The 25,356-nt window shown below is 39.5% G+C and overlaps 2 protein-coding genes across 2 annotated transcripts in view; both read left to right on the top strand.

Annotated features, from left to right (window-relative positions):
- CMSS1 (cms1 ribosomal small subunit homolog) overlaps positions 1–18,805 on the top strand; it is a gene marked incomplete at its 5' end in the record, with an annotated part of 243,070 nt that extends 224,265 nt beyond the window's left edge. The window contains 8 exons of the mRNA XM_085301479.1: positions 3,436–3,507; positions 6,618–6,747; positions 9,147–9,206; positions 9,710–9,812; positions 12,354–12,414; positions 13,266–13,353; positions 14,891–14,979; positions 18,585–18,805. Of these exons, the coding sequence (XP_085157605.1) occupies positions 3,436–3,507; positions 6,618–6,747; positions 9,147–9,206; positions 9,710–9,812; positions 12,354–12,414; positions 13,266–13,353; positions 14,891–14,979; positions 18,585–18,668 (687 nt within the window). The remainder of the gene's footprint in view (positions 1–3,435; positions 3,508–6,617; positions 6,748–9,146; positions 9,207–9,709; positions 9,813–12,353; positions 12,415–13,265; positions 13,354–14,890; positions 14,980–18,584) is intronic.
- A 956-nt stretch (positions 18,806–19,761) lies between these two features.
- LOC146597843 (cell cycle control protein 50C-like) overlaps positions 19,762–25,356 on the top strand; it is a 32,181-nt gene continuing 26,586 nt past the window's right edge. Inside the window, exons 1-4 of the mRNA XM_085301471.1 lie at positions 19,762–20,133; positions 20,921–21,031; positions 22,271–22,372; positions 23,745–23,835. Of these exons, the coding sequence (XP_085157597.1) occupies positions 19,930–20,133; positions 20,921–21,031; positions 22,271–22,372; positions 23,745–23,835 (508 nt within the window). The 5' untranslated portion in view covers positions 19,762–19,929. The remainder of the gene's footprint in view (positions 20,134–20,920; positions 21,032–22,270; positions 22,373–23,744; positions 23,836–25,356) is intronic.

The following is a 25,356-nucleotide window of genomic DNA, read 5'->3' as shown; positions in this document are numbered from 1 at the left end:
AAAAAAGGTTTGCTGATCAGATACATTTACACAAAGGTAGTAATTTTGCTTTTTTGTATATTTAGCATAACCTATTTTACTCACTCATCCCTGCCTCATTCACAATCTGGAAGCTATTCTGCAGTAGACTTGGCATGTTAAAATCAGTCAGGAGACAAGTAAATAGAATTATGAACATTTATGTTTCCAGTCTGCAAACTGTCCTCAGSCTTACAATAAAATGAATAATTTGTCTCCAATCAGAATGGAGCATTGATGTGTTTACTTTGTCACTAACTYCCAAAACCAAAGTATATGGCTGACCTAGAATGTAAACTTTCACACACACACACGAGAATGTTTTCACTTTACATTTGAATTTCCAGTAACTTGGCAACATGTAAAGAAAAAAATGTATTAGAAATATAATACAGGAAATATTTTATGTTCTGTCTATGATTAACAAACAAGGAATTTATGACATTTTAGTTCCTAAATCAGTGATCTCAGCACAAATTTCCTGTTTTCTGCATTTTAAGAACTTCCTTATAAAAATAGCTAAGAACACAGAGCACAAGGGAGCCATGTCAAAAACCAGTAGGTTGTCTGTTCTGTATCCTGCATAAGAAAAACATGCAAATGACTTTTTCTTAAGGGTGGCATGCGAAGACTATTGAATGAGTAGGTAGGCAACTAACAGTTGTGAAAGGGTCAGAAGTTCAATATAGATCAGATACCTAAATATTTTAAGTTTGCAAATCACCAAAAGACATGTGGATTTGCAACTATTCACCACTATTTGGTTTCTCTTACTTTTATGGCTTTATTTTTAATGTCTAAATGCAATGGACTTGTATTTCTGGGCTAACCATGCTTATATATGTATCATTATGTATGTGCATGTATATATATGCATATATGTATGTATGTGCTGCAGTAAAGGAGTTCTGTGAGTCGTCTTATGCCGGTTTGAGTAAGCAAGGCTTTGCCTACAACCCTGCTGTGTACTTCTGTTGCCATTGAAAGAAAGGGCTTCATGCTGTGTTCAGAAAAGGAGCCATGACATTTGGTGATATTTTAAGCATTTGAATGAAGAGTTATCAGTGAGAAAATTTTTTTTTCTCTTAGAGAACGTTTTTCACCTCTGTGGGTTTTCGTTTCTCGGACTGATACAGGTTGGGATTGCACATGGTGTTTTGCACATTTCTRTGAAACAGTTCACAGTGTATGTGAAGGGAAAAAATTGGCCCAAAGTGACTGAGTGACATTTTTCTGTATTCTGAAAGGCTGAAAAGCAGAGCAGTGAAGCTTCCTGGGTTAAGGAACCATTACATTTTGTGGGAAGAAGGAGACTCAGGTCATCCATTTCGGATGTTTTGATGGATTGGTAGTGTCCCTTGACTAAATTGGTACAAAGGCTTGTTCTCTGCCTAAAATGAGTTGGAAATTGCTGAATGTGGAAATTATGATGAAACACCTGGCAAGTGATCTTTGAATATCTGTGGACAGCTGGGATGCATAAGAGTAGAGCAAGAGTTGAAGGCAGAGGATAGCTCTGCTTCAGTCTGAATGTCTGGGAATGTTAACAGTGGGGTTAGGAATGAAGAAATGCATGGTATTCTTAAAAGCACTTGAATCAGAGTCAGGATAGAGATTAAAAAAAGAAAAAGAAAACCCAAAAAACTTATGTTAACCCTGGAGCAACCTTAATGGTCAAGTGAGTTTCTACTTGCAGTCACTCCCTTGATTTCCAGTGGTGATCATATCTGTTTATACTTGAGAAAATCACAGGGAGTGTTTGTTGGGGCAAGGTGTGGATTTTCTCACAGCTTCTTATGGGTATGTTTTGACCCAGGTTGCAAAATGAATTCCAGCCCTAGGTGTAGAGTGCTGCTTGCACTGTAGTCAGCCCCCACCCAAACCTTCTCTGCTGGTTCCTAAGTTTCACTTCAAACCTCAGCCAGTTCCAGGACCACTTCTGTACAGTATTACTGCCTTTGCTAGCMCATCACAGCACTTAAAACAGGGACAAGCAAAGGTCATTCATTTATGGTGAGTGTGGTGGTACCCTGTTTTTTATAGCTAAGTTGAGGAGGGGCTAGGGGGAGAAAAGGGGAAACGTAGCCAAAACATGAACAATGAAAGCCCCAAAATGCTTCTGAGTAAAGTAATAAAGTTGTAGGAATGGGCATGAAAAAGCACAAATGTGGTGGCAAGGGCCAGAGGATACAAGCTATCAAGAAGTGGTCTCTTGTCAAGAAGGCAATGGAGGAAGTGCTCAGGGAGGCTTGCATACTCTGTTGGCTTTTCTTTGGCACGCTTGGTTCTAAAAAGGGAACAGAGGAGCACTTCTCTAGGCCTCGGCCAGACTCGCTTTACTGCTGGTGTTTCCCCTCCAGGCCTTCCCCAGGGGCTAGTGCAGGACGGGCTGCTCCTGGGCTTTTAATGTTCCAGATGATGAGCCTTCTCCACAGTTGCTCACAAGAGTAGACTTTTCCAGCCAAATGCATGGTTGTGGCAAAGAGCTTTTCCTTGCAACTCAGGCCATTTTCACATTKTTCTTCATCGAATCACCTGTTAGGTGCTAAAGCCCATGTTTGTAGATTAATTTTTGCATTTGTAATTTTCAGTTCCTAAGGCTAAAGAAGGAGAATTGCTGTGCTTAAAACAAGGAAAACCTRTGCCTTACTTCCTCTGCCTTGGACAATTTTAGAGGGCTTTCAGACAAATCCTCACCCTGGCTTCTGTGAACAGGGACTTTAGCTGACAGACCAATTCTGCCTGCTCACTCATGAACAAAAGAGAGTTAATAACAGTGACATACGTGTTGGATAAATATTATTCTGCAATGCACCATGTATTTTTCTTATGTGTATTTGACCCTGCCTGCTATGAGCAGACAAGGCAAGAATGGGGCAGAACAAATTTGACACATCTTTTCCTAAATTTTACATTACAAACATCAAAGCATGGTGTCAGAGCATGATTATTTCCAATTATTTTTTCCTAGTTCCATGATATCTTTTACCACCTGGATGTTCATATTTTAGAGTCCTATTTTAGAGTACTATTGGCAGAGTTTTAGAAAAGTGATCATACACAATAGCAGGGATTAAATGCATATAATTTTTGAAAGTTCTGTTCATGTTTTTCTCTCATTTTTTTAATTTATCCAAACTCGCTTTTGACCATTTTATGGAAGTATGCCTGCAAACCTGTTTGTTTCTSCTTTCTCTTCTTTTATTTTGCTTATAGTTACAACAACAGAGATCTTTATTCTGAAATTACTCTGGATTACTTGATTCCCTCTACAAATGGGGAGGCTTGGTTTTGTTTGTTTTTCCTAAACCCAGTATGGCAATTTCCATATCCCTCTCTTACCTCCTTTGCTATTTTTTTCAGATGATCATATATGTAACATTGAGTCTTTCTTTTTTCTTTTTCTGTGCATTGCAGCCTACAGAGTGTTTTCTAACTCAGCCTGAAGAAAAACAGGAGAGCAGTGTAAAAGCAAAGAAGAGAAAGAAGGTATGAATGTCGTAGAATGTATTTGGGGCACCAGCTGTATATTCTATTATGAGAGTCACTATTCTATTATAAGAGTCACAATGCTGTGACAATGTGGAGTAGTATGGTCAAAGGTATTGCTGCCTGTTTTAGAGAAGAATATAAATTCYCACTTTTTTGACTTCATTCTGACTATTCACTCCCTATGTGAACTGAGCTGTAGCACCTGTCTACAACCTAGTCAAGGGTTGTGTATGTCTACACCCAGCTTGCAAATGTTGCCCACTGGGAAAATATAACTATATCAGAGAAAGATGGATTTTCAGTTGCTGCAGAATCTACCCTATTTCAGCTGTGTGGCCAGGCTCCAACTGCTGTTACATCTCCTGAGCCAAGAACTGTCCTTGTTCCCTCCTCTCATCATAGCATAGGTATATAAATAAATGCTCAGTATTGTCCCTCTGGCCATGCTTCATCCTCATCCTCAACAACAAACACATGCTGCAGTCTTAGATGGAGATTATATGGCACCAACCAAATTTATTGTCTTTCAGGACAGACTGAAAATACTTGGCTTCCTCACAGGGCAGAGAGGTGGCTTTTTTTATGTTATGTCAGGCCTTTGAATTGTCCAGGGAATTAGATGAGGGAAGAGTGGGATTTAGTTTTAAATGCAGCTCTGACAGAAATGACCTCAGTACTGCTTCCATTGCAGCCAGAGAAAAAGCATCCTGCGATAGAAACTGATGAACCAGACCTAACAAAAATACCCAATTCTCAGGCAAACAACAGGCGCTTAGGTACACCTTTAATTTCAGTAGGGATACGTGACATACACAGCCTGTCAAAAAAATCCATCAGGAAATATTTATCAGGCTAATCTATAGCTCCCAAACAAACCGATTTCTCCAAAAAGAAGAAAAAGAAAATAAAGAAAGGAAAAAAAATTTTTTGCTTTTAAGCATCTGGAATGAATTGGAAAAAAAATAATAAAACTTCCTGCATGAGGAACATTTCCACACAGCTCTCCTTGAAGGAAAAGAGTTTGCTCAGGTGTCCTTGCTCTTAAYTCTCACGGAATTTCTCGCTAGTATCAGGCTTCTCTCCTCAAGAGGACCGTAATCTTCCTGAAGGAATCAAGTGGCCCAGTGAATGACGTAATGGTCCTATGGAATGGCAGGTTACGCTGAGTTACCAAGTAAAAAATGAACTTGATAATTCTGTGTTATCTGCTAAATCAGAGGTTTCCAAACATGGGTCATTGAAGAGGCAAGGTGTAAGGCTGGGGCTGGACAAGAGCAGTTCTCCCTAGTGCAGTGCCTTATATATATTGAATAGGACTAACATTGAAGAAGTTCTGTTGTGGGCCTCATATAAAGGCTATGTGTGTTGCCGATGGCCTGTGGCCATCCTTTGGGAAGGCCTGTTTTTAAACAGTCTAAGGAAAAAGTATTAGTAGAGAGTGACGGAGCTTGCAATTGTTGCATGGCAGCAAAATGTCCCAGTGTCAAATGAAGGTGAAACTTGAGAGGGAATGCTACAGATTTAGGTACTGTAAACATCTGATAACAGACTGAGGTGCCAGTGCACCAGTCTTCCAGTGACTTCAGAGGGCTTTAGATGAGGCCAGAGGTTGACTGGAAAGAAAGCACAAGCCCTTGATCACCTTGTGTTCCACTGTCAAAGATTTGGTTGAGATCTTGCAAACACACAGGTGGCTTTAAGCAGAAGTGAAATAGGCAGTGGCTTGAAGTGGCAGAGGGTTGAGAGAGGCAGGCTGCCTGCTTTGCCATTGCAGTGGGGTATAGTACTTTTAGCAGCACCTATGTGTCTTTTTTGTGTACAGGCTTTTGCTCRTCATGTTTCCATCAAGGGAATATTTGTGGTGTATTGGGCAGTAGGAAGAAGGGTGGGGAATCTGGATAGAAGGGAAGGAGGAAGGAAGTACTGGGATGGAAGAGAAAGGGATGGATATAAGATCTATCCCCTACATACAACAACTATTGTAACTGTCTTCAACACTGTCTTCAAAAACTCTTACCCTGGTGCTCTGTCCTAACCACATTCTCCAGCAACCTTTTGCTTCTGGGATTATGCTRTCCTCGTGGCAGCATACATGTCCTCATGACAGCAAATTCAGTTTTAGCTTATGCTGCTGAGAAATCTTCAGCTGGCTTTTCACAAATGAATCATTTCTCGGTGAGAACAAGAAGGGCTTTGCATTGATGCAATTCCCTACAGACTGTCTCTCTCCTTGAAAATCTCCCATATTCTGAAATGATCCTATATTTTTAAATGATCGTTAAGATGAAAGGAATCCTGAGCTGTTCAACCCGCATGATTCATTTAATTATGCAAAAAAAATACAACAACACTTTCATTTCAGTGATGGCAAGATCTTTTCATTTACAAAATACCATTTTCTCTATTTCTTATTTAAAGAGATTAGAAGGGAAAAAAAAGAAAGCAAACAGAATTTTCTCACCTATTTCTGAGATAATGTTCCACAGGTGTAAAATTGTATTATAAAGTCATATTCCAGGCTCAAAATACTGATGGGTTTAAAAAGTTGTACATTTTAAAAGAACAAAATAGCTACTGCACTCTTTTTGTTTGCCTTCTGTTTTTGTGAACTTTTCACTCATTTCTATCACATTTCAAAGTTATTCTGTGAATCTAGCTTGCCATCTTTCCTTCCAAAGTGAGTAACTTTCTTCTAATCAAAATACGGCCAATTTACCTATAATGTTTTGATTCCTATTACTAATGCTCTAAGAATGATAAATTAAAATGAATGTTGAGAAAACCTGAATTTTCAAATACTTAAGTGTAACAACAGCATATGCCACAAAAACAGCTTTCAGTTATGTTTTTGATTTGGCAACATTTCAGGTGAGTGTGCAAGATTTTTTGTCTTCAAGTTCACAGGCCATTTTATCAAGGACTCTGGACTCGCTTGTGAAGTCTACACTGCCGCTAAAGACAATGGGAATCCTGTCCCATTCTAAGCTCTTTTTCTAATTGAGCTCTTTCTGTATCGAGTTATAGAGGAACATATATTTATAGCGATTTGAACCAGTCAAACAGCAAAAATGATAGAAATACCTGCATACCCCTTTATTTACTTTTAGAAGAAGATTTCTGATATTCTGGAAAAATCCTCTCCAAAACCTGGTGTCCCTGAAGATCTACAGAACCTGCTCAGTCAACATTTTGCTGCAAAACGTTCAGTGATTGAACTGGAGGAATTAATACTGTCAGGTAACTTATTCTATATTAAATAGATAAAGAATGCTCTTTTTTTTCATGATACCAATGAGTTGTTCTGCTGTAGAAGAAAGGAGATTTTTTTAGGATGGGTCTCCTGAGTTGAACTTCTTTTAGGAAATACTGTCTTATACTCTATATTGCCTTGCTGTTTAAGTTGAGATGTTAGTTTCATTGGGACAAATACGTAGKTTTTTTGTAGTTTTGGAAACAAAAAGAAACGTTATTTAAATGTGTGCTTTAATTGTAAAATATTAGTTACAGGAGTTCACTTTTCTTGTAGAAATGATAGGATTCCTAAGTAGTAGTTTCCAAGATGCTGAGAAAGACTACAAAAAATTGTCTTATTTCTGGGATTACCTAAATCTACCCAGACGTGTAATAGAAGGGCTGACAGGTATAGACAGAGATATCTCGAGACATCGTTCTGACTTGGTTAGGTGATGTTGAATGCGATGTTTTTTTCAGCTAGTGGCATGAAATGAGACAGTGGCTTTGGTCCAAGCGTAAAGTGAACAATTTTTAACCATGACTTGGACCCTCTCGGTTTCCTGTAGTCTGTCTCCAGTTAAAAGCCAGTGACAGAAATGCAAAGCAGGGCAGAGTTGGGGTTAGCTTCTCTCTTTCAGGTTGCATTAGAGATGAAGGCAACATTGAACTGCTTTGCCTCTTACTCTACGGATAAAAAGGAATTCATTTTCTAGACACTGTCTATGTGARGACCAAACTGCCTGGTAACAAGTCTGCATATTCCTTTCATACTTCYTGAACTCTTAGTGACCCATGCCCAAGCGAGCAGCCTTTTAGCCTGGCAGTACTTTCTCTTTTTCAATGTTTAAGCTTGTCTTTCTAGATAAATACGCTCTTTCTTACAGCCTCCTTCAGACATTAGTGATTCTAGGCTGACCCTTCTTTATTTCTTTAGGCCCAGTTCAGCTTTCTTCTTGAATCAAGAAAAACCGGAAGAGCCCTGTATGGATGGCTTTGGACTGCTTTTGTTGAAATATTTCTAAATCTTGAGGGTTATGTGCAAAGAATGCAYTGCTTTGGTTTCTTTCCTAATAAAAGAGGCCTTCAGGCTAGTGAAGTGATCTGTTTCCATATGGATTGGCTCTTGGGTTGGATGGAGATTTTTTCCTTTCTTTTTGTGCTGAGAGTTGGAAGCTTAGAGAGCCAGGAAGTGTACTGACTCCTACAGCTGTCAAGCTACTCGCGTCAAAGCACTGAGCAAAGTAACAAGGGCTTCTGTCAGACTCTAGCTATAAAATAGATTTGTCACACTGTCTGTTCTACAGGAAATCGTATATTAACACTGCATGTCATCTCCACATGAACATGATTAACGTGTAAGGAAACCTCCTTAATTTAATTAGTTACTGCATGTTATCTCAGAAGTGTACTCTTAAATAACTGGTTATTGTAAAATAGGAAATATTTAATCTGTGTTGTTAGTATATGTATCAGCAAACATCCCATTCCAAAGACATGTCCTGAGGGGCAGTGCTTCATGCAGAAAGACAACAAATATATTGATGCCTGGAGAAAGAGTTGTTAATGCTCCRAGAGAATATATTGTTCCAGCAGGTGAAGGACCCTTAAAACTATAGCATGTTTTCAGGCTATCTGATTTTAATTACCACAGTAAGAACCTAGACTTTCTACATACACTCTGGAGAAAGGAATGACCCTCCAAAGTACCTAAGTTAGGACCTTGTCTTTCTTTGTTGGCTATATAGGGAGCCTAAASCTAAATAGTATGTCTCTGCCATAGTTTTTTAAGACTCATTAGTTAAGATAGTGAACTGGTAAAAGATAGGGAGTCAGTGGGAAATGAAGGGAGAGGAAGGTATTAAAAAGCAACGTACATGTTACTCTTTGGACTGGTGTAGTAAGTTAAACTACAGTAGCTAGCAATGTGAAAGGCCAGGAAGAAAAACAAACTCATTGACAGGAGAGTGGCCAGTATCTTGCTTSTTGGTATGTTCTGCTTACAGAGCACAAATTGTTCAAGGGACCTATGGATGTCTTCCATCTTAGACTGGAGAAATRGTCTGGCAAGTTGATTGTACAGCTTTTGGCCTTTCATTGATTATGGCAAAGATATGTAAAAACTTGCTTTAAAGTGTTTGATCACACTTGTGCAGAGCTGTGTGCAGGATTACACAGTGGAAGAAAAGAATTTAAGTTGGGTTAAGAGATGCTATCTTAATTGACTTACCAGTTGTCCTCTAKAGAGGAACATGAACCTGGTTTTCACAGCTGCTAATTTATAAAAGATAGATTTTAATACAGGTGTGATTTAACTGGCTTAACCAGTGGCTATGCTGCAAACATATATGTCTTTTGATGTTACAAATACATCAACAAAAATATTTTCTCCTTTCTGTTTTCAGATTCCTGCTTTTTGCCACCCAATGATCTCACCCACAGTTTTTCTTCATACCTGAAGGAAAGTGAGTTAAAATGTTGGTCAGGAGGAGAACAGTTGTATGAAAGACATTGTTAATGTAATACTATTGCAGCTTTTTATCTGCATCTCCAAATGTCTTTAACTATGACRCATTAATAAATCTTCAGGGRTTGGTTGGTTGGTTTGTTTGTTGCATGACAGATTTTGTGTTCCTGGTTCTTTTTTAATCTATTAACTTCTCATCGCATCAGAATGCTTTGGGGTTTCTTTTAATTGCTTGAGATTCTTTCTAAGTAATTTATAGTTGCTTCATAAGTAGGTAGATATATTATCTTACAGTAACAATCCTGAGAATGTCTAATGGAATTAACAAAGAGGATTTTTGTTCTCTTACATATTTGTGTGGAAGTTCTGGTCTGGTAAACATTTCTTTTCAATTGTTCTTCTCTGATGGCTACCATTCATCATGTATTCTTGTAATTTAAAATCATGGTGTATACACAAGTAGTACTTTCTCTATGTGTTATATGGGCTTTTTCGTTGCAGTCTGTCCTAAATGGGCAAAACTTCGTAAAAACCACAAGGAGACAAAGTCAGTGGTGATGCTGGTTATCTGCAGTTCTGCACTTCGTTCCTTGGAACTCATCAAGTATGTTGATAGCAAATGTTATGTTGAGGTTGGCAGTCAGTCAGAGGTTTTGTCTTGGAACCACAGATATAAAGGCAAAACTGGGACACTGTCCTCTGCTAGCCAACAAAGTTACTGACTCAAACTGAGGCAATGTCCCTTGCTTCTTTAAACTGTGGGTGTGGAGTGTTTGATTTCAGACTAAAGTAACACATAGTAGTTCAGTTGCGTGGAGGTGCTATTTTTGTTAAAAAACAAAAATAAAGTGTAGCCAATTTAGGAGAAACATGCAACATGTTATACTTGGGAACATAATAAGCCCATAAAACATCACGACCCACCACTGCGAGTTTTGACTGTAGGGTCATGATGTTGCTGGCACCAGTGGTAAAGAGGATGTGGCGTTCCAGGACCTCCAGTGGYGAAGCGAGTTTCTGGCCTGAATGCCTCGAGATCTGTGTCAGTGTTCTCAGCTGGCTCATGATGACTTTCTGTGTGCCCTGTCCTCCTTTTACCTTTTATTCCCCTCACTTTCTTCAGCTCATTCCAGAAAATCTCAATGACTTTGTTAAATTAGCGTATATCTCACAGATTTCATGGTTGTCTTTGGTGCCGTGACCCTGTTCCCTGTGATTATATGTTAGTACRAAATGAGATCACAAGTTGGGAAGTTTAACTCTATGCCACAGATGAAAGTGTAGAAATGACAGATAGAATCATAGAATCGGTAAGGTTGGAAAGGACCTCTGGAGATCATCTAGTCCAACCTCCCTGCTCAGCAGGGTCACCTGGAGCATGGTAGACAGGGTTGCATCCAGGCAGGCCTTGAAGATCTCTAGAGGAGACTCCACAACCTCTCTGGGYAACCTGTGCCAGGGCTCCGTCACTCACAGGGAAGAAATTCCCCCTCACGGTCAGGYGGAACTTCCTGTGCTCCAATTTTTGCCCATTGCCTCTTGTCCTGTCACATGGGACAACTGAAAAGAGTTTGTCCCYGTCCCCTTGACACCCTCCCTTCAGGTACTCATACACATTGATAAGATACCCCTAAGTCTTCTCTTCCCCAGGCTGAAGAGGCCCAGCTCTCGCAGCCTTTCCTCGTAGGGCAGGTGCTCCAGCCCTCTGATCATCTTTGCAGCCCTCCACTGGACYCTCTCCAGTATCTCCATGTCTCTCTTGTACTGGGGAGCCCAGAACTGGACRCAGTACTCGAGATGAGGCCTCAGCAGGGSTGAGTAGAGGGGCAGGATCACCTCCCTCGACCTGCTGGCAACACTCTTCCTAATGCACCCCAGGAGACCATTGGCCTTCTTGGCCACAAGGGCACATTGCTGGCTCATGGTCAATCTGTCATCCACCAGCACTCCCAGGTCTTTCTCAGCAGAGCTGCTCTCCAGAAGGTCAGCCCCCAGCCTGTACTGGTGCCTGGGGTTATTTCTGCCTAGGTGCAGGACCCTGCACTTGCCCTTGTTGAACCTCATGAGGGTCCTCTCTGTCCAGCTCTCCAGCCTGTCTCGGTGTCTCTGAATGGCAGCGYGGCCCTCAGGTGTATCAGCCACTCTTCCTAGCTTGGTATCCTCAGCAAACTTGCTGAGGAGGCACTCCATCCCCTCATCCAGGTCATTGATGAAAAAGTGCCTGTAGTGCTTAGCACCTGCATGCAGATRATACCATCTGAAATTCAAGTAGTTTACATGTATATTGGGGGCAGGTTTAGCTCAGTTGGTTAGAGTGTGGTGCTGCTAATGCCAAGGTTGCAGGTTCAATCCCCRTATGGGCTGCRCTGAGGGCTGGACTAGATRATCTCCAGAGATCCCTTCCAACCTTACCATTCTATGATTCTGTGWTTCTATATTTGATATTTGTATGTAAACATTCAGCTTTGCAAAAGAGAAAWTTGAAAATTTGGCTTCCTGCAAAAAATATTCAGAAAAAGCTTGTCCTAAATGACATTCAGTAAATAAAGAATGTGTTATCTCCTCCTTGGTTAATAAGGAGCATAAAATTTTTGGTTATGTGCCAAAGTGTAGAGTCAAAAAACAAGTCAGGTTTTCAGGCAAATGAGTTTGGGTCAACTGGGATTTGGACCATGGAGTTGCTTTCTGTAATAAAGACTGTGGAAGCCTAGGTGTTCCCAGTTGCAGCACTGCATGAAGATTCTGTAAAATGAACGTTCACAGCTCTTTTTTTGTGTGTAAGTAAGCGTGTTCAGTCATGCTTGCACATCAGTAACAGATATTCTTGAATTCGAGTTTAGCAATTTGTCCATTTAGAACTAAGTGAATTCTGAAAGTACAGGCCAGGACTATTAAATATTATCTGACARCCAATCTAAACAATATTGCTCCTTAATTGTATCTTCTGTTATGTTTTTCCAGTTGTTGATTTCTCCAAGTAGCAAACAAGAATGAACATAGTTTTCAAAGTACAAATAAGGGTCACTGGGGAGCTGTGTATCTAAAGCATGTTGAGAAATGCCAGATAATTTTGCTTTCCTCCTATGTGATCTTAATGCTAGCCCTGATGCCTATAATTTCTTTCCCAATTTTGTTTTATTGCTAGGTCAATGACAGCATTTAAAGGRGACTGCAGAGTTCTAAAATTGTTTGCAAAGCACATAAAGGTAAGAAAGCTATAAGGAGGTTTTGTAAAACAATTAAACCACCAACTAGTGTCATGATGCTTTTGGGGGGGGATATTAATGCCTTTCATTTAGTGTTCCTCTTGGAGCCCATTTTGCAGCTTCATGCATCCAGCTAAACGCCATTTCCAAGCCCTCATGTAACAGTGGTGCGATCTTATGCACAGTGCAGATGCTTATGTATGTTATAGAGGTGTTCCCCATTCYTGTGAGTGCTCTTTCAAATGGCTTTTGTGTGTTTAAATACACAAAAGGCTTACGTAAAAGTGTGTAAAAGCAAACTGTACCAGTACCTACACAATGCATGTGGTACTGAGATGCCTGGATCCCCAGTATTCATACCTGTTGGCAAGCACAAATGATGGCAATATTGGAGGTAATGAGTGGAAACTTGGCCTTTGATGTAAACACTGTCAAACACGCAAGTGTCACATGCTTTATTTCACCCTTTTCCAGTGTCTTTGTCTTGAGGCAAATTAGAGGAGATACAGCTTTGTTAGCTTTGCAGATGTTTCTAAAGAATTTGTTTAAATGCTTAAGAAAGCATTCTGTTCATGCCTCAAGAAATAGTTGGTACGATGGGAGACTTTCAAATCTGAAAACAGCTGACCTTCTAGAGAAGTCTGATGCCTGCTGGCTGTTGTGTTCCTTAAACTCTCTCCCAGATTGCTAAGTCTGACAGTCTGAAAGATGAGTTACATTTGCTCCTTAATGGTATCCTAGAAGGAGAGCTGTATCATCTCGAGTTTATTTCCATSCTGGAAATACTCTTTGAGAAGAAATTTTAAACAGTTGGGATTTTACTGTGATTTGTCTTTCTCTCTTCAAATTAGATAAAAGAACAGATGACTATGTTGGAAAAAGGCATCTTCCACATTGGAGTGGGAACTCCTGGGAGAATAAAAGCACTAGTGGAGCAAGGTAGGAGAGCGAGGAGGGTTTTTTCAGTAGGTTTCTTATATATGGTGCAAGAAGAGAGATTTCTGTTGCTTTTGATGGTCTTAGGTAGATTTGGTGACTAAGCTGTTGAGTTTTATTTTTCCATTTCTACTGTATTGGTCAAAATGAGGTCAAGAATCTATCAAGAATCAATCTCTTCAAATTGACATAAATCAATATTATCATGCAAAGGCAGAGTAACACACACACGCACGCACGCACACTCATGCACGCACATCCTGCCTGCACAAGAGTCTGTTTGGCAGCTCAGTGAACTGATCCCGAATAGAACTGATCCCAATTAAGTCTAACCCTGAGTGCAACTCACATGCAAAACTGGGTAATGAGCAGGCAGAGGTGGGGGACTTCCTCTTTTGGCAACAATACTGATTTATGCTGACTTGTAAATGATTGCAAAACTCTAGCATAAGATTTAAAGTTCCAGGAAACCAAACACTGCAAAGGAATCAAAAGGGAGTAATGGCAGAAGTCGTTTCATGTATCACTCTGAGTTCAGTGTAAACTTCTGTGGGGGGTGGAGAAGAGATCTGCTTGCTGATTTGCCTTGTTATGAAATTAATTATTCTATATAAATCTCCTGTTCTCCTCTCAAGTCTTGAGTAATTTTACTTACTCTGTAGACACTATATACAAACAAACCCAAACAAACAACAAAATCACAAGATGATAAAGTGACTCTTCCTGTTCCACTTTATAATCACTGCCTCACTCCAGCTGTGGTTTCTTGTTCAGGGCTGGATTGGGACTGTTCTTCTCCTTCCAAAAAGGGGCACAAGAATAGCATAACTTTGTTGCTTTCCTATGTCYTCCATGAACACACAACCTGTACTGCTTGACACATCAGCACATAGCCATGTTAGGAGGAGGCAGGTTATGGCAGGGTCACAGTTTGGTGGTGTAGTGGCATGTCACTAAAGAATGGAGAGGGGTCAAAAAACTGATGTGAAAAATTGTGGACATCATAAATAAGACCAAGGAAACATATGGGGACTCCTGGAGGGTCAGTTCAGAAAGGACCTTTTTCCTCTCTCACCACTGTTTATTTGAAGGATAAAGGAATGCTTCAGTAGCACCTGACTTACATTCACATAGCACCCAATCCTGTAAATTGCTAAGCACTGTTTGCTCCTATTAATGGGATTTTTCAGGTTTGGGTCCTTGTAATTTACCAGCTCCTCATCAGCTGTGGAAATTCAASTCCTGTGGTTTCATGGAAAGGAAGCTTGGGGAATTATTTGCTGGCAGGATGTTAGCTCTTGACAAGCCTGGCAACAGTAGTGGTTCTGCTTCTGTGTTTATCTTCCAAAAAGGCATGGGTTTATGTGGTTAAGGGAGTTTGCAGTGTCATTGCATTACCTTTCCAACCAGCAAATATTGCATTTAGTGTTCAAGGATTAGTTTATTTGAGAACTGAGAACAAAGGATTCAAAATCCAAAAATCATTTTGATAAGCACAGCACACATTATCTTGGTAGTAAAATTTATGTTGCCTTTTCAGATGGCCTGTGCCTGAGTGCCACRAAGTATATGATTCTGGACTGGAACTGGAGAGATCAGAAACTAAGGAGAATGATGGATATCCCTGAGGTACTGTCTAAGCACCTGTGTGTAATGTATTCTGTGTACTCAGTGCTTTTGATTCAGGCAAAATTAGTGCCTGGATCTTGTCAGTCAGGAATCCTTTCTGTAAAGCAGACTTCAGTGTTCTAGAAACACAAAGGAGTTGACATTTTACTTGCAAGTCTGTATTCTCAGGACTCAGACTTAGCACTTACAGAGGTGTGGAGGGGTTTCTTTTCTGTTAACCTTGCAAGTCACAGCTGTGACTTCTACAACTGTTCTGTGAGTCTCTCCTGCTTATGCTAGATAGTTGTTCTGCCTGTCCCAGGGAAGTGCTCTCAGTAAGAGGACCCTGTGMAAAAGTGTCAAAAAACAACTAAAACCCTTGAAGAAGCTTTTACTGGCCTTTAGCTGAGGGTAAGATTGCCWATAGCTTTACTTACAGRAASCTATATAGCCATTTCCCATGTTTTGGGAGAGTTAGGATACAAACATGTAAAGCCATCTGCACCTGCAGGCTCCTTTTCTGACAGTACATCCTTCTTTTCAATTCTGTATTCCAGCTTTCACATTTATTGCTGTCTGATAGTACATCCTTCTTTTCAATTCTGTATTCCAGCTTTCACATTTATTGCTGTCATGAGGCATGTTTACTATGTGCTGTGTGGCATCAACTTGCATTTAGGCAGCAGAGAGGGAAAGAAGCAGATTCCTCCACCTATCATTATTAAAAAACTCCCATTTTCCTGCCCAGTGTTAAACACCTCAAGTGCAGGCCAATACTCAGAATCTCCAGAGGAAGAGAACTTTTTTTTTTGCCTATAGACATTGAGCTCTGTCACAGATGAAACAAATTGTCAGTCATTAATCCTGCTCTTCACTTGTCTGTGTATTTTAATGTGCTTTATATTACAGACCCACATACACTAAAATGCACATTTCTAGTAATATTGGATAATATGCCTTGCCTGCAAAAATACATTGCAGAAATGAAGTAGCGAAAAAAGARCAGCTTTGGTTACTGAGGCAAGAAAGCTCCCTCTTGTGGTAAATGCACAAGGCTTTTTTGTATGGTGCTTGCATTTACTTTTAAGTGCAGGAGTTTTTTAAAACCAAAGAATTAGAAGTCGCAGAAGCATTAGCACAAGACAGTAGTTCCAAAGTTGCTGGTTGTGGTGGAATGAATTTTTGCAAGTCAGATGAAGTAGGTTTACACACAAACTATAGGTGATCCACTTCAAAAAGCTGAAGATTATGTTGTTAATACTTGCTTTTGGGCTATTGCAAACCTGAGCTATCCTTTTCAGCTCACTACAGGTAGTATCACAGCATTTCTGCATGCCTTTTGGGGAATACAGTCCAAAAATTGTGATTCCAGCTGCATTTTGCTAAGGGAAAATGTCTATCCTAACATTAAAATTACAAAAACAAATGCTCAGAAGTCAGGCATAGTTCAAGTTGAAACCAAATATATAGGAATGTTGCACCTTCATGCATAGTGGTAACCTAAGGAATAGATGTGTATGTATGATTACAGAATGGTGTATATGTGATTACAGAAAAGTCTTCAAACATGCACTGTGGCTTAGATAATACAATATACAGAAATGTTTTTGACAACTTGAGCTATGCAAATACAACATCTTGCAGCAATTTGTGTTGCTGCAGAGAGCAGACAGATTTAACAGAAGTTATTTATTCAGAATGTAAGTAATAAAAGGTACCCAGATAACGTTTTAGAGACGAGGCATCATGACACAGTGGAAAACAATGGGTCATTCTGGCAACATGCGGACTTGAAATATGGCACACTGTCTTAGCAGAGCATCTTACTGTCCTACTTGTATGAACTTTGGCAAATGCATGCTCATTAGTAATCTGCTTTTTGTAAGTGACTTTCTGTTTTCTGCACACAATTGTGAAACTACAGCAATAGTAGTCACAAGTTTTCTCAGAGGATTTATACTGCCAACAATACAATTTAAAGAACTGATGGTTAGATGTACTAATTTTATTGCATCCTGTATTGGTTGTGGAGGGAAAACTCTGCCCTTAAAGTTGGAAATGAGGCATACTGACCCATTTTCAGTGCAAAGTGCACTTTGTCAATAATTCCCTTTTATTTMTTTTCTAAGATGCTGCATGGATTCATTTCAGTATAAATAAACCAGTTTTTATAATGAAATAGGGGGAAAGCAAGAACAGCTGGAAGCACATATACCTCTCACTAAAGGGAAAATCTRTAGATTCATTTTAAAGGTGCAAGGTACTTGCTGTTCCTGTGCTCACTTTGTATTCAGTGGAGTATTATGCATACAGAGGTATATTCTGATAAATATGTTAGTTAAAGCCCAGAATCCTCCCGTATATCACTACTGTATCCCATCATATTCACAGAATGGAGATCATCCTGATCCAGGGCGCTTTTAGTTGCCTCAACATCTCRTTAATTAATGTTGTCTTTATTTCTCACTCTATTCATCCCAAACAGTGGAGAGAAGGAAATAAAAACAAAGCTCATGAAGAAGCAGGAGGAGAGGGATGACTTGAGTTTATCAGACTCCATCTTGAGGAGCTTGAGTTCTACTAAAGCTTAAAGATTTAAATAAAAATTGATTGTTTACTTCTAGTAAGTCTAAAGGACAAGTTTCCTGCTTTGAAAGCTTCCTATATAGATGTAGCTGACAACACAGAGCTGTTTCAACTCCTAATGTTGCTTGTTTGTAAGATGCATATGGAGTTTTTTCAAACATTTTGCATAACAGAATATATTTTTTTTCCTTCTGCAACCATTCCAAGCACTGAGCCTTGACCAGATTTGAAAATACTARAAGTTTTAAGTTTCAGGTTTCATGATCTATCTCTGTAAAAAGGGTTTGTAAGAAATGGACTTGTCATAGGAAGAAAAACATTTTTACCTTGATGTAGCACATCTAGTTTGAAGTAGAGACTGATTAGACTTTTCTCACATCATTTATTCCTAAACCCAAAGGGAAGCGAGGAGGGTATAATCCTTAAAGAAAACTTGCCAGTAAGTTATTCCTAAGTGAGGAAAAAGGAGCTATAAGAAAACTCCAGAGTAATGATGATATTAGAGAGGCTTCTTTCCCTGCTGAAGTATGTAGCCAAAGTTCATTCTCATATACATTTGTCTTTTATCTTTAGATAAGCAATAAACTACAGGCATATCTATATTATAATCCAAAGTAGTTCGCGTGTGGCTCATGTAGACCTGTGTTTCACTTTTGTTCAGGTGTTTCAGACACTAACAACATTGTGGCTCTAGTAGTGCAATGCTGCCATTGGATTTACTGATATGGGATGATACTTTGGAAAGCCCCACAAGAATTTTGCAGCCCCAGGTGGATCGTTCACRATGGCAAGCTTTATCAGCTCCGTACCAATTACGCTTTATTTATAGCTACATTACATGTGACTGCATGAGCTGTAGTTGTACCTTAGGATTGCAGAGCAGTGAGATGTTTTATAAAATGGAAACATTCTGGAGTTCAGGACTCTACAGGAACCTCTCCTTTAATTCTGAATGTGGAATAAAGTGGGTAAATAAACTAAATAGTGGCATGTACCTAATGCGCTATCARTAATCATTGATGTTTTGTTTCCCCCCTCAGATAAAGAAAGAAACAATTGACCTGCTGGAGATGAGTATTATAAAGCTGTGCAGAGAGGGATCTGTGAAGCTGGGACTCTTTTAATGATTTTATCAACAAGAAAGTAGTCTGCAATTGTAATTTACTACTATCCTGTCTGCAATTGGCAAGTGATCAGTGGGTGACTGAATTAAGAATTTTGGCTTTTGTTGCTTGTGTAATAAAAGTTTTTCATACTAAAACTACAGACAAAATATGTTTTATTATTAAAAGAAAGGATACTCATAAAAAGTTGCAATGTGATATTGCAATTAGATGTACATTGCATTCACTTGTTAGATTTACTATTTTATGTCACTTACAAGACATTTAAGATGAGTGAACATAGGTCTGAAAGTCTTCCCATTGCTCAATTCCCTGATACCTCCTCCTGCTGTCCCAAAGGAGACATTCGCTTCTCTCATGAGTGTTAAGCCAATCTCTACTAGTTCTTGCTTTAAAGAGGGTCTTTAACAGTGTTTTGTGAATTTATATTTTTCACCTGTCCTACACTTGGCCAAATGCTATTTTTTGGTATTACATGATAAATCAAAAGATCTGTGCATTAAATGGAGACTTTATTTTGGTTAAATCACTGAAGCATGCAAACAATATTCTGCTATTTGTCCATTTAAATTAAAAGGAGATAGTCTCTGGGTAGTTCTGTTGTCTTTGTGGACAGCAGGGAGTGAAAACATTTTTCTTTTTTTCATAGAAGGYCAGGATGAATATAGGTGGACAACTCATCAGCGTCTTGGGAGGCTGTTGATCCAAATCAATGTTTTTAGAGCTAGTTGCCGTCATATTATAAAGAGTATGCAGCCTTTTTACAAACCTAAATTGCATCTAGATCAATAGCAATGAATGTAATAGGTTAAGAAAATCTGTTTTGTTCTTCTAAAGCAATGTAGGTTGGCATTAGAACATTTAGAAGCGAGCCTCTGGGTCACAGCAGTCCTCCCCAACGGTATCCAGTGCAACTGGAGTGAAGTCTCTTTCATTTTATCTGGTGCTTCTTAGCTGGGCAGCTATGAAATTGAAGGAAGAAGAAATAATGAATCTGAGATAACTGAATTGTGGGGCGGGAAAAAACAAATATTTAAGTCTTTCCAGGAAGCGTGAGCTGGATGCTCTGACTAAAGTACACAGTCAAGTTGATCCAGGCACAAATGTAAAARATGAGGAAGAGAGAGATCTGGTTAATAAGTAATTCCTCGTCATAATGCAGGATTGAACAAACAGTACAGTTTCCCAACAGAAAGGATAGTATCTCAGCTTAAACGCCCTCCAGCTTGAGTATATTATTTCTTCCTCTTACCAAAAGAATATGAAAAATGAGAAGAGTCAGGAAGCACAGACGCATCCTTCCAGGTGTCCAGACAACAGTGCCTTCAAACAGCAGAAGCTGCCGGCTTGGAAGCCCCAGCTCACTCTTACAACTGTGCTCTCCAGCTTCTTTGTCACTGGAGYGTTCTGTCTTTCTGCAGGAGTCTGTCTCATACTGTCTTCAAACAGCGTCAGAGARATCCAGGTTTGTTCGAGGGGTTTGTTCTTAGTGTTCTGGTAAGGAGAAACTGGGCTATGTTTGGGAAAAAAAGTTTGAATTTGTGCTTCCGAATGAAGATGAGAGCAATGGCTTCGCGCRTTGCACGCATGTCCAACAGCCAATATTCCTGTGAAGATCCTCAGAGATAAGTGATCACTGATAAAAAGTGGTTAACACTAGGTAACCTCTGAAACCCTGTCATTATTTCCTGAGTATATAAAGAGAAATAAAATACTCCCTTGATAGTGTTCAGCACTAAAAGAAYATAAATACTTGCTGAGGCAAAATCTTAAAATGGAGAGAGCAATGATGTTTAAATGTTGTCTCCTGGAGGTAGCATTGTGGTGGTGTTCACAGACTTCTGCTTGGAGCCAGCTGTCAGCCCTGCATCCAGCTTGTTGTTCAAGAGGGGCAGGCCRTAGTTAATGAGGGAAGTCTGATGTGTTTGTCAAGCATCACTTGKTCAGACAGACCAAACTGTTGAAGTYTACTCAACRCTCCCTTGCTGCGGAGTGAATGTAATCATTCTCCAATAATCATCAAAAGACTCTAAAGCAGCCCTAAACAAGGGGTTAAATTTCTGAATGTGCCAGTCTGGTGAGTCCAGATCCTGATTCTCTATACTTACATTGTGTCTTTTTTTTTTTTTCTTTTGACTGTCCGGAACTTTTAGAAGAGAACTGCTCTGAGAGTTTTTGAAGCTGAACGCTAATCTTTTCCTATTTTCATTTCTTTTAGTACAATATTCTGTGCTTGTTCACTTCTCTGACAGATTAACTATTCAGATAAATGCTCAGATTGTTCAAAACTTCGTGAAAATTCCTCTAATTGGAATAATGAATGCTACTGCTCTGTTGACTTCATGCTAAAGGAAGATATGCTGGTAAGTGGATGTGAGAATGCAGCTTGAATTGCTTAGTACCTCTCGTTACTTATATTGCTATATGATAAAATACATAAATTCTACTCCGTGGAGCTCCTGACTGTACTTTGCTTTGTACTTTTTATGAACTTGAAATACTCAAAATTTTACACTTTTKCCTTTACTATTGATTTTGGCACACRTTAAAAAAGGGCTACCAAGAGAATTCTCMATGGATCCAAGGATATCTCCAAGACTAGGGTATGGCGGAAATGCTGTTGATTCAAGAGATGATTTCTCTCTCTGAGTCAGTAGCAAACCCTTGCACTTGGCCTGGTGCTAGTTGTTACTGCACTGCTAAACTCTCAAATGAGAAATAAAACTGAAGCTCTGAGCACTTGTCGTGAGTAAGCTCCCATAGCCCTTTTGACAGGGGTTATGCTGTTAATCTCTAAGGTCCTTGATACATTTCAAGGCTAGTAATGTCATTTTGTAGTTTCAGTTGGAAAAAGTATCCTTCATTTCCTGTCCTAAACTGCTGGGTAATGTTGATGTTCTTAAAACACCTCATGTTCTGCCAAAGAGATCTTATGCTTAGTACCGCATAAATGATCCCTTAAAATTGCAATGTGATTTAAATTACAAAGTCAGTTCGGGCTCTTCAGTATTAAAGAGGCTGATAAAATATTCTGCGAGTAATCCTTCAGCTACAGTAATGTTTTACATGAGAAGATTATTTAACTGAATTATGATTTTAGAATAGTTTAATCTTCTTTCCAGCTTATATTTGCCTGCATAGCATTCTGTGGTAAACTATAGGGCTAAACTTTCCAAAGGGTTCAAACAGCTTAGAATAGGCAGCCCTACTTAAAAAAAAAAAAAAAAGAGAGAGAGAGAGAGAGAGAGAAATTAAGAGCTAATGGCTGCTTTTGGAAGTTGTTTGGGCACCTTGCTTTTATGGAAAACAGATGCCTCCATGAAATTATTTGTAATTGTTGCAGGATCATGGCCAGTCATTACTATCCTGAGTAAAATAATAATCATACATTTTAGCTTTATGTTTCATTTGGGGATGTGAGGTATGTTTAAATTTGTGCCAAAGCACAAAGACTTTCAGTGGGGTAAGGAACAGATTTTAGCCAGTGTGTCTGGAATGTAGTTATCAACACTGCCTTTCACTTCCTTTTTTTTAGGGAGTAATAGAATTTTGCTTGTCTGCTTAAACTTATCTAATTAAAAGAATTTGCCCTTGAATTCTAGGGTGATGTTTTTATGTACTATGGCCTGCAAAACTTTTATCAGAATCACCGTCGATACATGATATCAAGAAGTGATGCACAATTGTTGGGTCGAGATGTAAATGTAAGTTTTGTTTTTCATGAGATCATCAGTATTTTCATCAGGTGGATCTTTGACTGTATGGCGAGTTAAGTAAGCATAACTATAAGTGTGTCAAGATGACTCCAGGGAGTAATAAGAAGGTACAGATTTTCAGTGTTTGGTCTCTGCTTTTCTGGTTGCTAGGGCCCATTTGTAATAAGTTAATAAAAGAGAAATAAATAAAATAATAAATAAAATATGTCAGTCCAGTGTTGCAGTTCTCTAACCTGCACCTTTTAAGGATGGTGATTAAAGAAAAAAACAAACTTATTTTCAAATATAATTAGAGAAAACTTTTCCTTCTAGTGTTTTTAGTCTTCTTAGATAGCAATTTTATTCTTTTGAGATGTGGTTTTATTTGAGTTAGGGAATTAACTTATTTAAATCTTTCCTTTTGACATCTGGCTTTTGAAGCGGACGAGGAAAAGGAATAAGGTGAAATAGATGATCCTGTACCATTCYAAAATATGCAACTTAGGAGTCTGAAGAGAAAGCAGGTGCAGCATGCCTACATGAAGAAATTGGAGACTGCAGTCATTGCATTAACTCTGGGCTTTAGTTACAAATCTATAAAGTGTTTTCTTTAGGTAGAAAGTAACTCTTGTTAAAATATATATGGTCCATGCACTGTCTTGATAGAATTGTCCCATCATAATCTTTTTTTTTAATGCTGCTTGTAGCTCTCCAGACATGTTCATCACACAACTGCTTCTCCAGGTGTCTAGCCAGCTTGTTCGTTTGGATTCAGGTTCAATGATTTTTGGCTTTTGTGTCAATCAGATACACAGCTTATAAGAATTATTTAGAAATGTTGTTTCTGTCCTTAAAAGTGAAGATTTATAGCTTTTCAGGAATTGGGGTAGTAGAAAGGTGATGGATTTGAAATGAGCCTTTTGTTTTCCTTCTGTCCATTCACATGTCAAGATTTCCCCAAACAGAATTGATGTGGCTAAGTGTGTCTCCTGTTCTCCATCACTGAAGCAGTCTGCATCAAAATTTAAAAGAAAGAAAAATAAGATGTTTTAGAGTAAGCAATGGAACACATTAAATTGCCGCTGTGTTGCCAGAGCAGGTCCCAAAATGAGTGCTTGTGGTCTAGAGTTTGCAAGTCTGCCGCAGAATTTGGTGAAGACCTTAAGTTTACTTATGGTACCCGCTGTATACTATGGAAGATATTCCTCAACTACAGACTCGTTTGTTTGGATATATCTCTAGTGTGACCAAAAGATACTGGAGACTTTTAATTATTCAGTGGCTTTTCAGAAGAGGAAATGAGAGGAAAACAGTAACACCAGCACATCAAAACAAAACYGTACAGGTTCTGTGCCTAATTGTTCTGTGACCTTGAATACAGATTCAGAAGAGCTACTGCGCGCCTTTCACAACTTACCAAAATGGAACGCCAATGGCTCCGTGTGGTGCTATTGCCAACAGCATGTTCAATGGTAATTACCTTTCACACCTGGCTTATTAATTTCCACTTGAAACGATGCTGTTTTCGCAAGGCAGCGAAGTCCTGATAATGCAGAATTTCTCTCCTTCTCTCACCTAGGATTTTGTCTGGCAGTGCTTCTAAAGTGGGGCTCTGCTCCTTATTGCTCAGCAACTTGTCTCTCATTTTGAAACTAAGGAAGGTTTTTACTGAGGCATTCCCCAGGGTGAATCTACTACAGGACTGAGGAATTGAGTGCTCAGGTGAAACAGGGATGATGTACACAACAGACTTAGTGTACTTTGTTGCTTCTTGTACAGTGATGGAAGGCCCAGATTCTGCCTCCCCACAGTGGAGTCCTTAGAAGGAGGTGATGTGTTCCTGAAATCAGTTTGGACCTTTGGATCTATGCACAATTGCATTTTGGTTTTTGAATGCTGAAAGCCCACATGCAGTCTTACTTGAATTGATTTGATCCTGGGTTTGATCCTCTTTACAGTAACCCAGTGGGCATGCTCTGCCTATGAATACATATAGATTGAATCTTAGAGAAGGGCTTCTAGCCATGAATTCAGGAGGGTTTCAGAATGGATTTCTTTAGGAGCAAAGGGGTCAAAAAAATTCTTAGAGAGTTTTCTCTCACACCCCACCATTTTTCTTCCTTCTTTTTTCACATGTGCCATGCAGCAGTTTTGGGCAATGCAGCAGCTGTTCCACCCGTACCAGAGGGGTTGTGAGGGACCCCRCTGAGGGTCTGCTGAGGGACAGCAGTGCAGAGTAACTTCTAGATCCACTTGATTTTTGACTGTTTCTTCTGTCCCTACTTGCTCCCCTGGAAGTTAATTACTGGACTGGGCTGTAGGGCTCAAACCTAGGCCAGCTGAGGTGCTGTCACACAGTCTGTAATGTCCTGGAGCCATAGCTATAGGAACATTATTCTCCAGCAGAGAACTAGGGATAGTAAAATTTTAAAATGCAGAAGGTAAATCCTGCAGTGCCTGCCTTTGTGTCCGGCCTTAAGGCACTGTGTGAGGAGATGTTCGGGCTGGTGCTGACATGCGTGAAGAGTGATGAATTCCCCTTCCAGTTACTCATTACTGTCCCTCTCTTCTGAGAGATGGTGCTTCCCATTCCATTATGACTGTTCAACTGCTTGCCTAATTGCTCTCTAATCTGTAAAATGAGGAAGCCTGCCAAGTTCCTGCTACAGAGAAGGTTTTTAATGTGAGGTAGCAGGTAAATGAGCAGTCAGACAAGCAGTTAAACAGGCAAAGCTCAGRACTTGGTGGCTCTTAAGAAATAAGCCTGTAACGAACAGCAGAGGACATAGTGGGGCAGGGAATAATCGTTCACCCAGAAGTGTGTGTCTGACTCTGTGTTTTCGGAAGTGTTTGGTAGTGTTCATGCAGTTGAGCTGTGTTCTTAATATTTCCTAAAATGCAGCCAATCTCTATCTGAATCATCTAATGCTCCTGACGTTTATCTCATTAGCCGCATGGATATTTAGAGGTGCTAACGAGACCTAAAATGTTTT

This window comes from Rhea americana, unplaced genomic scaffold (assembly GCF_003343005.1).
Source record: "Rhea americana isolate MKP2758 unplaced genomic scaffold, rheAme1 scaffold_177, whole genome shotgun sequence".
Classification (NCBI taxonomy): Eukaryota; Metazoa; Chordata; class Aves; order Rheiformes; family Rheidae; genus Rhea; species Rhea americana.
The sequence above is the reverse complement of the archived record's forward strand: the minus strand, read 5'-3'. Positions and strand labels throughout refer to the sequence as shown.